This window comes from Lytechinus pictus, chromosome 9 (genome assembly GCF_037042905.1).
Source record: "Lytechinus pictus isolate F3 Inbred chromosome 9, Lp3.0, whole genome shotgun sequence".
In the NCBI taxonomy this organism is placed as follows: domain Eukaryota; kingdom Metazoa; phylum Echinodermata; class Echinoidea; order Temnopleuroida; family Toxopneustidae; genus Lytechinus; species Lytechinus pictus.
This window is the reverse complement of record NC_087253.1, coordinates 1,612,665-1,626,959: the sequence shown is the minus strand read 5'-3', so window position 1 is coordinate 1,626,959 and position 14,295 is coordinate 1,612,665. Positions and strand designations below refer to the sequence as shown.

Here is a 14,295-nt window from a genome sequence, read left to right as displayed (position 1 = left end):
GTATCTTGCTTTATGGTTGTCTACATTTGACACAAAGAAGCTCCATTATCTTTAAAGTAATTGAATGATTATGCATCTGAAAGTAAAAAATTTATATATTCAAAATGTGGATTCAATTCTATATATACATAGAAAAAAAACTCTTTTACTTGCCAAATCTTAACCTAAGGTTAAGTTTTTGAAATGACAACATAACTTAGAAAGTATATGGACCTAGTTCATGAAACTTGGCCATAAGGTTAATTAATGATTACTGAACATCCTGCCTGAGTTTCAGGTCACATGACCAACGTCAAAGGTCATTTAGGGTCAATGAACTTAGACCATGTTGGGGGAATCAACATCAAAATCTTAACCTAAGGTTAAGTTTTTGAAATGTCATCATAACTTAGAAAATATATGGACCTAGTTCATGAAACTTGGACATAAGGTTAATCAAGTATTACTGAACATCCTGCTTGAGTTTCACTTCACATGACCAAGGTCAAAGATCATTTAGGGTCAATGAACTTTGGCCAAATTGGGGGTATCTCTTGAATTACCATCATAACTTTGACAGTTTATGGATCTGATTCATGAAACTTGGACATAAGAGTAATCAAGTATCGCTGAACATCCTGTGCAAGTTTCAGGTCACATGATTAAGGTCAAAGGTCATTTAAGGTCAATGAACTTTGGCCAAGTTGGGGGTATTTGTTGAATTACCATCATAACTTTGAAAGTTTATTGGTCTAGTTCATAAAATTTGGACATAAGAGTAATCAAGTATCACTGAACATCCTGTGCGCATTTCAGGTCACATGACCAAGGTCAAAGGTCAATGAACTTTGGCCATAATGGGGGTACATCTGTTGAATTACCATCATAACTTTGAAAGTTTATGGATCTGATTCATGAAACTTGGACATAAGAATAATCAAGTATTACTAAACATCCTGTGCAAGTTTCGCGTCACATGATCAAGGTCAAAGGTCATGTAAGGTCATTGAACTTTGGCCATTTTAGAGGTAATTATTAGATTGCTGTCATTACTTTCAAATTTTATAGATATAGTGTATAAAATGTGGATATAGGGGTAATCAAGTTTCACTGACAAGTTTTAGGTCACATGATCAAGGTCAAATGTCAATGAACGTAGTATTGTTTCATTATATGAATGGTGTTTTTTGTGAATAATTATTTGATAGTAGTTTTCAAAGTCAGTACTGCTGATATATTGAATCGCGTGATGCAGGTGAGACCGCCAGAGGCATTCCACTTGTGTTAATAATTTACTCATTGCTATCGACTGGTGCTTTCCTATTGATTCACTATTTTTTATGTCTTGTTAATCTCTGATTTTCTTGTTCACATCTTTTTGTATTTTTTTAAAAATTTCAAACAGGGGTCCTTTCAACTGCATTTTGTGTTTTGATGTCGTAGCAGATGAGGATGAGGAAAGCAATGATGAAAATGCTGAAAAGTTAGAAGGATTTACAGCAAGAGAATACAAGGTATGCTTATTATCTCATATTTGACGCTCTCTACCCAGGTGAATTTGTTTGGATATTTGGCGTTTCTATGCTTCCTTTGTAAAGGTAGAACAAGGCTTTTGAAACACCCATTGTAATCAGAGTGAATACTTGGTCTATTATAACAGGTAGTCTATGGGCCTTTTCACACGAGAATCTTGAATCATCAATGTAATGATGATTGCAATTCGTTTTTAGAATCATTGTACCATTCACACGTTCACTCGAAAACTGTGATTTGAATTCGAATTCCTGAGCGAAGGTGGTATTGTGTCCTTGGTAATTTGTCAATCAAAGCACTGCATCGCAAATACAAACTAAAATGAGTGCATGACAATTGTATTATCTACGGAAGTGCTTGAAAGGTCACGTAAGCTCCGCCCCCCAAAAGATGTTTTGGAGGTCAACCCTTTCAGACAAAAAATTTGTACACTAGTTATAGTCAAACTTAACTGGAATTCACCTCAAGAGTAGAATTTGAATTCCTGATTGTGATTAGCATTCGTGATTCTAGTTTGGTTTCACACGTGCTAAAAATTCGCCATTAGAATTATTTTTCACTGGAATCATTCAAATTACGATTTTGGTACCGTGTGAAAGGGCGGTAATTCTCCGATTGTTTTACACCATCAAAGCTGAGCCAACTTGGTCTACTGTTAATTCGGTCTAATTAACACTCAGTCCAGCCATCACTTGGGCTGATCATGGACCTAAGAAGAGATGTACGATAAACATGAACCTTCCTTTGATGCAAAAATAGTCACCGTCACTGGATTATGTACATCTTAATGAAAACATACAGGTGTTGTGACAATAGCAACTAGCATGACTACCAAGGCGCATCTGATCACTTAAAAAAGGAACAGTTTTCCTGGTCTTCACGTTTGTTGGCTGATACCCTGTTTCAGCATATGCCTTTCAATCAACATGCTTCAGATTGGGAGCAGCAAACTTGTGAAGCAGACAATATGTGAAATATGAATGTTGAATCACAAACTGCTTCATGGCCTCTTCCACAGTGACCATCATGGAATCAAAGTAGACTAATATGAAAATAATGGTATTCAGATGACAATTACAGTCAGCTAATAGTGCATCTGACTGATAATTGATCCATGGTATTATACTCACTTGGTCAAAGGGCCTTTTCACACATGAATCTTAAATCATCATTGTAATGACGATTGCAATTTGTCTTTAGAATCATCAGACCTTTCACACAGAAAATTCTTACTGTAATTTGAGTGGAACTTAACTGGAATTCTCCTCTGGAGTAGAATTTGAATTTGTGACTGCGATTAGCGTTCGTGATTCTAGTTTGGTTTCACACGTGCTAAAAATTCATCATTAGCCTTGTTTTTCACTGGAATCATTCAATTTATGATTTTTTTTTACCGTGTGAAAGGATGGTTAGTGTCATGGAGTCAATTGCCCAGATTGTGTAACGTTGACTTCACTTAATTATAATTTTGCACTTTGTCGAATGAAAATTTAGTTCATAAACAGTTTAACTATTCATATAGGCTAAAAGATATTAAACAAAGCGAATGTTAAACAAAATGGGTATGGCCTAACTGGGAATTGGACAAGTAGTAAATAGCAATTAGACCAAATGGTTAGTAGACAAAATGATTGTCTCATTGTAGAGACGAACTAGGATTAGACCAAACAGAAAATAGACATAATGGTTGTAGACCAAGTATTACTGGAGGGAAATTTTATTGAGCTTGGAAGCAGATTTATGCATTATTTACTTTGTGTTTCTAAAGATATATTTTCATGTTGCCTTGCAGCTATGTCAGAGGTTACTAATTGAGATGTACTGTCTGGAGGACTCCCAACCGTTCTTAGAACCTGTTGGACCAGAGGTAAGACCAGGACCTGTTGATCAATTGGAAGTTTTAAATTTCATTCAGGATTGAATTATCCTGCAGCTAATGCTGTAATCATAATTGCAGCATTATTTAGATCAGACAGGAATCACCTGAGATTGTTAAGCTAATTGGTTGCTTAATTTCTACTTTAATCATGACTACAGTCCTTTTGGACGTTGTAAGTTAAAGCAACAGTGTAATCCATGAAGAGTGATTTTCACTGACAAATCTACTCTCGGCCAATCATATGCAAGGATTTCGGGAGCTTATAACAGTTATCAGTCAAAATCACTGAGTATTTTTTTTTTCATAAAATGCTCCCCTGTGCTTCAGTTGATAAGTCTCTTGACTTAAAATCACAAGACCTGGGGTTTGAATCCCACCGCAATAGTAGCGTCCATTGGCAAGGCGTTTATATACATTTAACACTCTCCACCCAGGGTCCCATAACACAGGTAGATTAGCGATAAATCACTAATTTGAAAGAACAATTCTCATTGGATCCTAGGCAGTCTACTGAGAAAATGCGCATGTAAGGATGATCTTGATTGGCCATTTTATTTACGGGGCCCAGGTGTAGTTAATGAATGCTTGATCAGGGTAGTCATGCTTAAACCGGGTAAACAATGTTTTAAGCACCATGTAATTATTGCATATTATTATCTTCTCCCTTGTGTTAGGTACTTGGCTACCATGAGCTGATTGCAATACCAATGGATTTATCAACCATAAAGAACAAACTCAGTCTAACTTCAGATGATAAATACACCTCACCAAGACAGATGGTTGAAGACCTTAGAGTCATGTTCACCAATTGCTATCAGTATAATGGGGTAAGTACAGGATGTTATAAATCATTGTTTGGAAGAATCATCCTTTATACATTCCTGATGGAGATTACAGGACAACTTACCACAATATTTTATCTTTGTTGTCATTAGCCAAATTGATAAAAACAAATCAATATAATGTGTAAAATTAGGTTAAAAAAATAATTTCTAAAAGATGGTATCTTTGTTATGATTACATTATAATTATAGCTTGTAATTATAGCTTTGTTAAAGTAGAACTATATTGAAAATCGTAAAAATGGAGAATCATATATCAAATTAAAGGAGAAAATAAGGAGAACACGATGGTGTAAATCATTTATCATGGAGACCGATGGAACTCAGTTAATTGATAGTTTAAAGTTCTCTCTCTGAATGCTTCAAACACGCAGAATTACGTCCGCGAAATTGGGGATTTTTTATGACGTCACTTTCTGTACGAGAGGCGTGATTGGCTCTCCAACGTGAAGCTCCACTTGCATGCAAAACCTGTTGCGAGGGTACGTTTTCTCCACATTGTCACTGAATAATTCGATCCCGAAATGAAAGAAAACCCAGAATTTTATCTAGATTTGGATTTTCAAATTGATGATTATGAAGATGAAGAGAATGATGATGAAGTTTCTAGCTCTAGAAAAACAAAGTGACGTGGATAGAGGTATACATTAGGGGAATTACGCCGGTGATTATGAGTCGGGCAATTCAACTTGCATGCCGATTCGCTACCAACACATGCAGCTGATAGCTGCTCCGCGGGTCAAATCCATGAAAATGAATTCCATCACGACCACATCCAGACAGAGTCTCTTTCTTCTATCAACAACATAATGAGAATGAAAATAATGATATAACTGTACTTACAAACAAGTGAATATATCCGAACCTAGGCTGAAGGTAAATCAACTCAAGGAATAACAGCAGACGATATGCACCGACGATGAATTTCACGTGGCTGGGAGATTGTCACTCGTTCTGTTAGAAAAAAATTCTATCTCATTATTTTGACTAAATTACGAAACTCGGAGAATTAGTATTCTACATAAAAATTAAGTAACACCTGGTACTATTTTTTGAATTACGATAAAACCTTTTTGAAGCAAAGAAAATGAGGTAAATTAAAATTAGATATAAAAGATCATCCGCCTAGCTCGCATTCGATTGTAAACAATCAGCAAGGCGAGCACATAGAGTTGGATAAAGCTACGCTCCAACTCTGTATGGGCGAGCAAGCCACTGAACTGAAAATACGTATTTTCAGTTCAGTGGAGCAAGCTGGCCATGTGCTTTTGATTGTTTGTTTACAATCGCATGCGGCTAAGTGGATGATCCTTTATATCTTATTTTGATTTACCTCAATTTCTTTGCTTCAAAAATATTTTATCGTAATTCAAAAAATAGTACCAGGTGTTACTTAATTTCTATGTAGAATACTAATTCTCTGAGTTTCGTAATTTAGTCAAAATAATGAGATAGAAATTTTATCTAACAGAACGAGTGACAATCTATTCCAGCCACGTGAAATTCATCGTCGGTGCATATCGTCTGCTGCTATTCCTTGAGTTGATTTACCTTCAGCCTAGGTTCGGATATATTCACTTATTTGTAAGTACAGTTATTTTATTATTTTCCTTCTCATTATTTTGTTGATAGAGGAAAGAGACTCTGTCTGGATGTGGTCATGCTGCATGGAATTCATTTTCATGGATTTGACCCGCGGTGCAGCTAGCATGCAGCTGCATGCGTTGGTAGCGAATCGGCTTGCAAGTTGAATTGTCTTACTCATCATCACCGGCGTAATTCCCTTAATTTACCACCATCCACGTCACTTTGTTTTTCTAGAGTTAGAAACTTTATCATCATTCTCTTCATCTTCATAATCATCAATTTGAAAATCCAAATCTAGATAAATTTCTGGGTTTTCTTTCATTTCATGATCGAAGTATTCAGTGTCAGTGTGGAGAAAACGTACCCTCGCAACAGGTTTTGCATGCAAGTGGAGCTTGACGTGGGAGAGCCAATCACGCCTCTCGTACAGACAGTGACGTCATCAAATTCGAGTCAATTCAGAGACCGATGCGAGGCATATTTCGGAGAGGCATTTTAGCGCTTTTTAATCGGCGATTTCCACCTTATGTATTATTTTCGTTATTTTTGAATGACCTAATGGTAATCCTCACATCATTACCTTTCCACTGATATATAATAAGGCCATATTCATAATCAATATATTTCTCCTTTAACCCAGTATGTTAAAAGGGAGGCTGCATATGGAGTATAGAATGTACATACATTATGTTCTTGCAAACCTTTAACCAGCTACTAGCTATAGATTGATTTGTTGCAACCAAATTGTCATACATTATTTTTTTTTCTTCTTTTTCTGTTTTTTTAAGAAAAAGAATTGGTTTCAGCATTTTGTGAATCATTCTCCCCCCCCCCCTCATATAGAGACCTCAACTATTTTACAAATGAGTATATGTAAAATGAAACCTGTATACATAGTCCATCCTTTGGAGACAAGAAAAGTGATCTTTATCGATAGGCACCTTACAGAACATTTTCAATGGGGGATTCTGTTTAATTGAAACCAAACATCGGGTCTTGGACAGATTGTCCTTCTGTACCATGTGGTCACTAGCACAGGATTGACTGTCGTATTGATTTAGTTATTGATGAAATTATTTTATTCTCTCTTCCTCTCTTATTCCTTCAGGAGACGTCAGACTTGGGCAAGATAGCCCAGCATCTACAACGCTACGCTTCCCGCTTCATGAAGCGATACCTCTCGGACTACATGGACTCCAACTTTGTACCCAACAACCAGGATCGGCCGACCAAACGAAGAAAACAGGAACATCCCACACCAGTATTTCATATCAGATAAATGCTTCCAACAAGGTTGTAATGATGATGTCATCAAGCACCTTGTATCTACCCAGCAGAGTCTTCAAAGCACTGGTTGTAACCCTGGCTGTAGTCCAACAGTCGTTCCCGTGCTAACGCATTTTGAAGGATGAGTATCCCTGCCAAGTACCCATCTGCCTAAGCATTTGCCAAACCTTGGTCTAGTGCAGGAGAATTGTGGATGATGTCTGCCTCACGATGGTGTTGGACGTTGGACCTGCTGATGATGCAAGGGTTACTGTATAGGAATGATGTTAGGCAATGAAAAGTGGAGTGCGAGTCTGCGGACATCAAGAGCTAATTCTTTGCTCCAGGAATTCCCTTTCCCCATTGGATTAGTGCAGGACAGTTACCTGTAGTAGGTTGAGATGTGGATTCATCAGTTGTGCATTCCTGTGTGTCGTGAGTCGTTGAAATAAAGGAAGCATGAAATATATTGGTGTAGACGGTCAAATGTGGTGGTGGTGTTGACTATGTTAGGCTACTGAAGACAAATGAATCAAAGCTTGAAAGATGATCATGTAAGACCCCACACTGAGCACAGCGCATTGCATCTTTGGTAGCTTGTAAAAGAATGGTTAGAATCTGGACTCGTGCTGTTTGCCCATCAGGATCAATGAGGACCATCTAATCATCCTGGGGGGAGCATGGGATAGTCTGTATGGTTACTCAGATGACTGGTAATAATGTATATGATTTATGATGTGCCAGATCCACTCTGTAGAGGTCTCAAGGTGTAGTAGGTTTCACGGTACACCATGTATCTTTCTTGGGCAAGTGTTGGTTCTGAAAAGGACCACCCAATCTCGACGTTTCGACAAGTGTGCTCTTGTCGTCTTCAGGAGAATGAGCAAAGTTTGTGAAAGCAAGGCACGAGGCAATCTAAGCCAACAGGTTCTGTATTGACCAGGGGCTAATCTCAAACTGTCAAGGAGGACGGTGGAGGAGCATGGGTTGTTCTCTGTGTTAGTAGATGACTGATCAGGTCAAGCCACACCTAGTAGGTCCTGATGCAGCATGGACTAGGGATGGTGACAGCTGTCAAGGACTTGCTGGCAATGCTTTCCCTGGTCTGTCTGTGTTACGCTGCATCTGCTGCATAGGCAAGGAAGCATACACACCTCCTTCAAAGGAGGTATTGTCACATCCAACCTGTCAAACTAGAAAAAACCATCATCGACTGTAACAATATTATTCCGTATTATTCTCTTTTTATCAGGTGGTTTTACAGATTACCCAGTCATCTGATCTTGGCTTGCCCCATGAATTGTGCTTCATGTGCTTCTGGGCAGATGTTTCACAATACTTAAAAAAAAAGTTGCCTGTGAAACATCTAATGGACACAAATACACAAAAAAATACTGCAAAGTCCCTTGTAACACTACCAAGAATTAAAAACATCTTTTGCTTCTTGTATCTTGGAAACTGGGTTACTTGTTTGTATTAAGTCCAGCAATCTCGGTGCAACAGTGAGTTAAAATAAAACCTTCCAATTGTACTTTACACTACATCCTAATGTTTAGAGCATTGCTTGTAAGATGAGAAACGCAGCAAAATAAGTTTCCTCAAGCGTACAAGAGATCTATTTAACACTGACTTTAATCTTTTGTTCTAGCATCATATGTTTGTATGCTGATAGGGCATGTGTTACTGGTTCACTGACATGTAACATTAAAGCATGATGTTTAACTCTGTTTCAAACTGTTGTTTAAAATCATGGGCTTACTAGGGATAAAAGGACACAATCTTATAAAATCAAAAAGTTTTATACATTTATATCACTCTTTTACAATTTATTATAACTGAGTATCATAACAGACATTATTTTCACCAAAAAAGAAGTCTGTTAAAATATGACAAATACAGTATAATGGAAGGCTTTTACATTTTGGGGGCTTTCAATAATTCCAGCTTAGACATATCACATATGGGGCTTACCATATTCAAACCACATATTTAGATTATGTACACCTTTTCTTAATCAACTCAGCAAAAAAAAGGAGAAATTTCCTATGCCGAGGGGGTATTTTCCCACTATTTATGTTCATTTAAAACCACATTTTGTACTGAAACCTATAGCAATATAAGGGAACTATTTTGCGAGTTATGGGCATGAATGGCATATTGTCTCGGTATCTTTTTGTCTAGGGCTTATAAGTCTGTGGTATTGCTTGAAAGAATAGTCTACAGAGCACTATAGAAAGGAATTGTGAGGGTAATTGGTAGTTAATACTGATGTAACTTGTGTATATTTTGTTGGTGCTGTTTTAACTTGTACATTTCTAGATTTCCATGCGTATGCAGTCAAACAAGCTTCTTAATTGAAAACAAAATGTTTAGATCATGCCGGGCATTTGAATATGACTGAGATGTATTTCATGTGTTGTAAATATTTATCTTGCTGCATTGGATGGTATGAGTGACTTTTCTGGGAGGTTAACTAATAACTTGTTTAATTTTTATGTTTGTGGCATATGATTATACTCAGATGGATAGATACAGAACCAGGAATATATATTTTCTAATTAAGGAGAGAAGTTTAACTGTCATGGTCCAGTGGATAAGTATCAAGACTTTGAACCACAAGGTGCCAGGTTCAAATCCCTGCCACGGTATTGATGTCTTTTGACAAGACACTAATCTTCGTTTGCCACATGTGAGGTTAATTGGTAGCTGGCATGAATTAGTAGCTGGCATGAATTAAATCCTTGAAATATTTGTGCACTGTAAAAGGCTGCCAGGACCACAATATCCAAGACCCTTTGGAAATGTATAGAGATTTAAGATGGTAAATGTGATATGCACTATACAAGTACCAGACTATTATTATTATCATTAAGATACAAGTTAGTTTGTGGCTAGCTATGATGCTATGCACTTATTCAAAATCCCAACTCTTTCATAAGACGTACAAAATTATAAAGATATTAATGTTTTTTTTCAATAAGAAATTGCCAATTGTGTTTTATACAAAATAATGATCATATCAAACTGCACTCTGTGTTGCTGATTTGAAGACTTTACTGATTTCTAATCCATCTCCTCCACCGATCTACATTTTTTAAAGGAATTCTTGGCACATAAATTTTCAACGTCACCTATAATGTATGGTTCAGGTCTGTTTAATATTTTATTTTTGATATTTGTATAGATTTCATTTCTCTCCCTTTTTTTTAAGAAGAAAGTATTTAAGCAATTGTAATACATCTGAAATAGGAATATGTTATTATTTATGATCTTGTGACATTTGGCCTGTAAAATTTGCATTATTGTCACTGGGCTACAAACTCTGGTCCATTCAAACTAACCAAGGTAGATTTGAATCTGTTGTATGAAAGCATGTTTTATGCAGATTAGATGGGCTTTTATCAAAGGATGCGTTCAAGCTAAAACTCCCTATCATGAGTTCACCTTCAAATAGTCGGAATTGGATATGGCTCTTAATAATGCCACTCGGCAATTACAGTTGCGTTTATGAATTCAGAAATAATCTGCATTATCTCTGACTAGTGCATGAAGGAAACAGTGCACTTTATTGTCTTTGCTAAGTCAGTCAGTGCAGTGTCTGGGAACAAAGACCTTTTGACCACAGAATAAGGTGCATTATTTGAGAATCTCGTTCATGAATTTAAAAATTAGGTTGGATGCGGATCGACTGTGGCTTGAGTTCTAAAGGAAGACTTAAATAGTGTGTCTTATATTGGTCCTCGACATTTCTTTAATTGAAATAAGCCGCATCCATGAATTCATAAAAAAGAGTTTCAGGTTACAGTGCTAATGAACCCATTCTTTCTATAATTTAATTCACATAAACAGTTGGCTCATAAATGCTTTAGCCCTAGTAGCATGCATGAATTTAGCACACTGAATTCAGAAATAAAAGATCGTTACTATTGAACATTTTCTCAATATGTGTGTTAAATTAAATGCATTTATTGCTTGAAATCTGCAAGAATCATTGTTTCAGATCACAGATTTAAGATGTTCATCTCAACAGTTTTATGTAACAAAGAGTACATTGATATTGCCATAGTTCAAAATCAAAGTGATGTATCAATTACAAATTTGTAGCTGATAAGTACCATCAATTACAACCAATGTTCCTGCATTTCGCCCCTACATGTATGTGATGTTAGACTGAAATAGGCTTCTGTAGCAGTAAAACAAAGGGGGTATTATATGAATGATGTCAGCATTGACTATCTTGGTGAAATCCTTGATATTGATTGGCGGAGAAGTACTAGACTCTGTTACTGTGGTAACTATCAGAGATTGGCATTTGTCAGTGCCACATGGTTGTCAGACAAATGTAAGTTTGGAGACAAAAATGAGATTAGAACATGTGTGATACATTTCATCACTTCAACCGTTTGCCATATTGTATTATCTCATTCCTGAATTTTGACATTGTGTATATTTTCTTTATATCATCATTATGCAATGAAAATGAAGTGCATTTTTTGTGGACATAATAATCCCCCTTTTTTCCAATTCTAATCTGATCAAGTTATGAAAGATGAACTTCATTTTTATATTATGAAATTGCCTGTACCCCTTTTCAAATTGTTTCAATATAATTTTCTATAATTTTTGAAATATGATTTTGTGTGTTTTGGTTATCAAGCTCATTTGGTCCAGATTTAATCTTTCAGAGTGACCTTTGAACTCCTGGTATGACCTTTAGGAGGGTGTGAACTAATTTATGAAATAGATAATTTAAATCATGTATGCCCTGTAACAGACTTTCAATAATGATAATTTTTTTCAGCAGGATATACGTGTATGCATGTAAATATGTGTAAATATATTATACTGCTATAAATCTTTTGAGCCAGTTTTGTCATTCATTCAAATGTAATACCTTGTACAGTGTACATGTATATAGCGGAAACTATGTCATTTGCCTATTTATATGACGAATGTTGTTTGTAGAAGTGTCAATGTTTTGTGTAAAATACATCATTGTATATTTTTAGTCAGTGCTATGAGCCAACAATGCATCATTTCAATAAAGAACATTCTAGGCTTGGGTGAATACAACTAAAGCAGGTGACTGGTTAGTGGGGAAGGGGGCAACCAAAGACAACAGGAAAGTAGGAGTGTTTGGTTGAGGAAGGAGGATACACCAAATGGAGTAAAAAGGAGAGAGGGGGTGAGGGTGAGTGCAAGATTAATCCGACCACCCCTGTCTTCAAGAACTAAACCGGATTTAAAACTTGTATGACTGACAGGATTGATACAACTCATTAGGATTGTTAGTAGTAGGATTTCATCAACATGTCAACTGCGCATTTTAATCATCTGTAGGTTCTGAAGCATATCTAAGCGAAGGCTGCAGCTATGTCTATGATTTTACGCTAAACTAAAGCAATGCGTCTGATGTGGAACCAACCACTGCCTATACCATTTCTTCTTGCTTTAGTCATTTTTTATCAACTACGATGCGGTGCGGGTTTTTCGTATGCAAATCTTCCACTTGACATTTGTTGATAAGAAGAAAATACCAACCTAGATGGGTTAATGCCAGATGGGTGTTTCCTAAAGCTGTTCCTAATGTAAGTTAAGGGCGACTATAAGAACGACTGGTGAACTTTTCTTACTTTCTGAATAATCACCAATGAATATTTAATGGTCAATATCATTTACCACAAGAAAGGAGCTGATCGTAAGTTAAAAGCGACTCTAAGAATGACTGGCGAACCTTTCTTACTTTCTGAATAATCACCTATGAATATTTAATGGTCAATATCATTTACCACAAGAAAGGATCACCAGTCATTCTTAAAGTCGCTCTTAACTTACGATCAGCTCTCTGAAACGGCCCCCTGTTGATGTTTCTTTTGGATATTGAAGTAATTCATTTGCAATTGACTGCAGAGCCCAATTTTAAAATTGATTAATGGAAATGTCCCCGAGCAAACCCTGTTAACTTTAATGCCAGTAAGTAGTTGTTATTTATATTTGGGATTAATGGATGCCAATGCAAATGGATTATGATCGTATGATTGTAATAACTTTGTTTTACGAATATTTATTCAGAAATGTTTTAAAAAAGAAAAGTAAATGCTCTGTGTTAGATAGATTTTTAACACAATTTTCTATAAAAAAGATAGAGTCTAGGCCAAAAAGATATTAAAGTTTTGATTGATAAGAGCCAATGATGTAAATTGTCAACTACAGTAAGCACTACTTTCAGTTGCCTTTTCATTGGTACATTTATTTTAATCATAATACCTGTTCTATGATGTGCATTATTTCCAAGGCAATGATATTAACAAAGTGGCCTGGAGGGGTGTTTCACAAAGATTTAAGTATGACTTAGGTCACACTTAAAAGTCTAGTTGCGTGCAGTATAAAAGGCATGACCGTATTGGTCAGATCATGCCAAGAGGATGCACACTACTGTATATTGATAAATAAGATTGCGCGTTGCATATCATGTACGCGTCGGCATTAAAGTGTGACCTAAGTCATACTTAAATCTTTGTGAAACACCCCCCCCCCCTGGTGGTATTGCAGTGTTATCACAACATAAAAGGTGTAGGGGGAAAAAAATCAACATGCTACTGCCATGTGGTAATGAAGACAATAATCCTCAATACGAATGCCTTGGAAAGGATTTAAAATCATCAATTCCCAATTGCTTTAGTTAAATTTATAATATATCTTTATTTTCTTAAATGTAATATTCACACTAAACAATTGAGTATATGACTGATTTAAGAATGACCCAAGTCCATCTCTTGGTCAAATTGAGTTAAACATGGGATGGTGCGATAGCTCATTCGGTAGAGCGAGTGTTCCGGATTCCGGTGATCCGGGTTCGATTCACACTTGGTGCGCCAGTGCCCTTTGGTAAGGCATTAATCCTTATTACCAGGTCCCTCAGAGAGGACCTTAAGCTGTCGGCCCTCTGGTTGCATGCTTACAAGCATTCATGCTTTCTTAGCAATCAGGTTTTAAAAAATTGCCACCAATAATAATAAACAAATTTGTATAGGGCAGCTTTTATATGAATATATTCAGCTACACTTGTTCAGAGCTGTTTTTACTTAATTCTACATGTTCATAGCAATTTTTTATATTGCTTATACATAGGCCATCTAGTGTGTAATTTATATCCCGGATATTCCATCCACAAAATGCCCAAAATGAATGACGAATCTAAATAATTAT

At 36.3% G+C, this 14,295-nt stretch overlaps 1 protein-coding gene across 1 annotated transcript in view; it reads left to right on the top strand.

Moving 5' to 3' along the window:
* The window catches only part of LOC129268028 (transcription intermediary factor 1-alpha-like), a 36,205-nt gene extending 24,258 nt beyond the window's left edge, over positions 1–11,947 (top strand). The window contains exons 12-15 of the mRNA XM_064105020.1: positions 1,385–1,493; positions 3,305–3,379; positions 4,066–4,218; positions 6,929–11,947. Coding sequence (XP_063961090.1) covers positions 1,385–1,493; positions 3,305–3,379; positions 4,066–4,218; positions 6,929–7,099 — 508 coding nt within the window. The 3' untranslated portion in view covers positions 7,100–11,947. The remainder of the gene's footprint in view (positions 1–1,384; positions 1,494–3,304; positions 3,380–4,065; positions 4,219–6,928) is intronic.
* Positions 11,948–14,295: the final 2,348 nt, after the last annotated feature.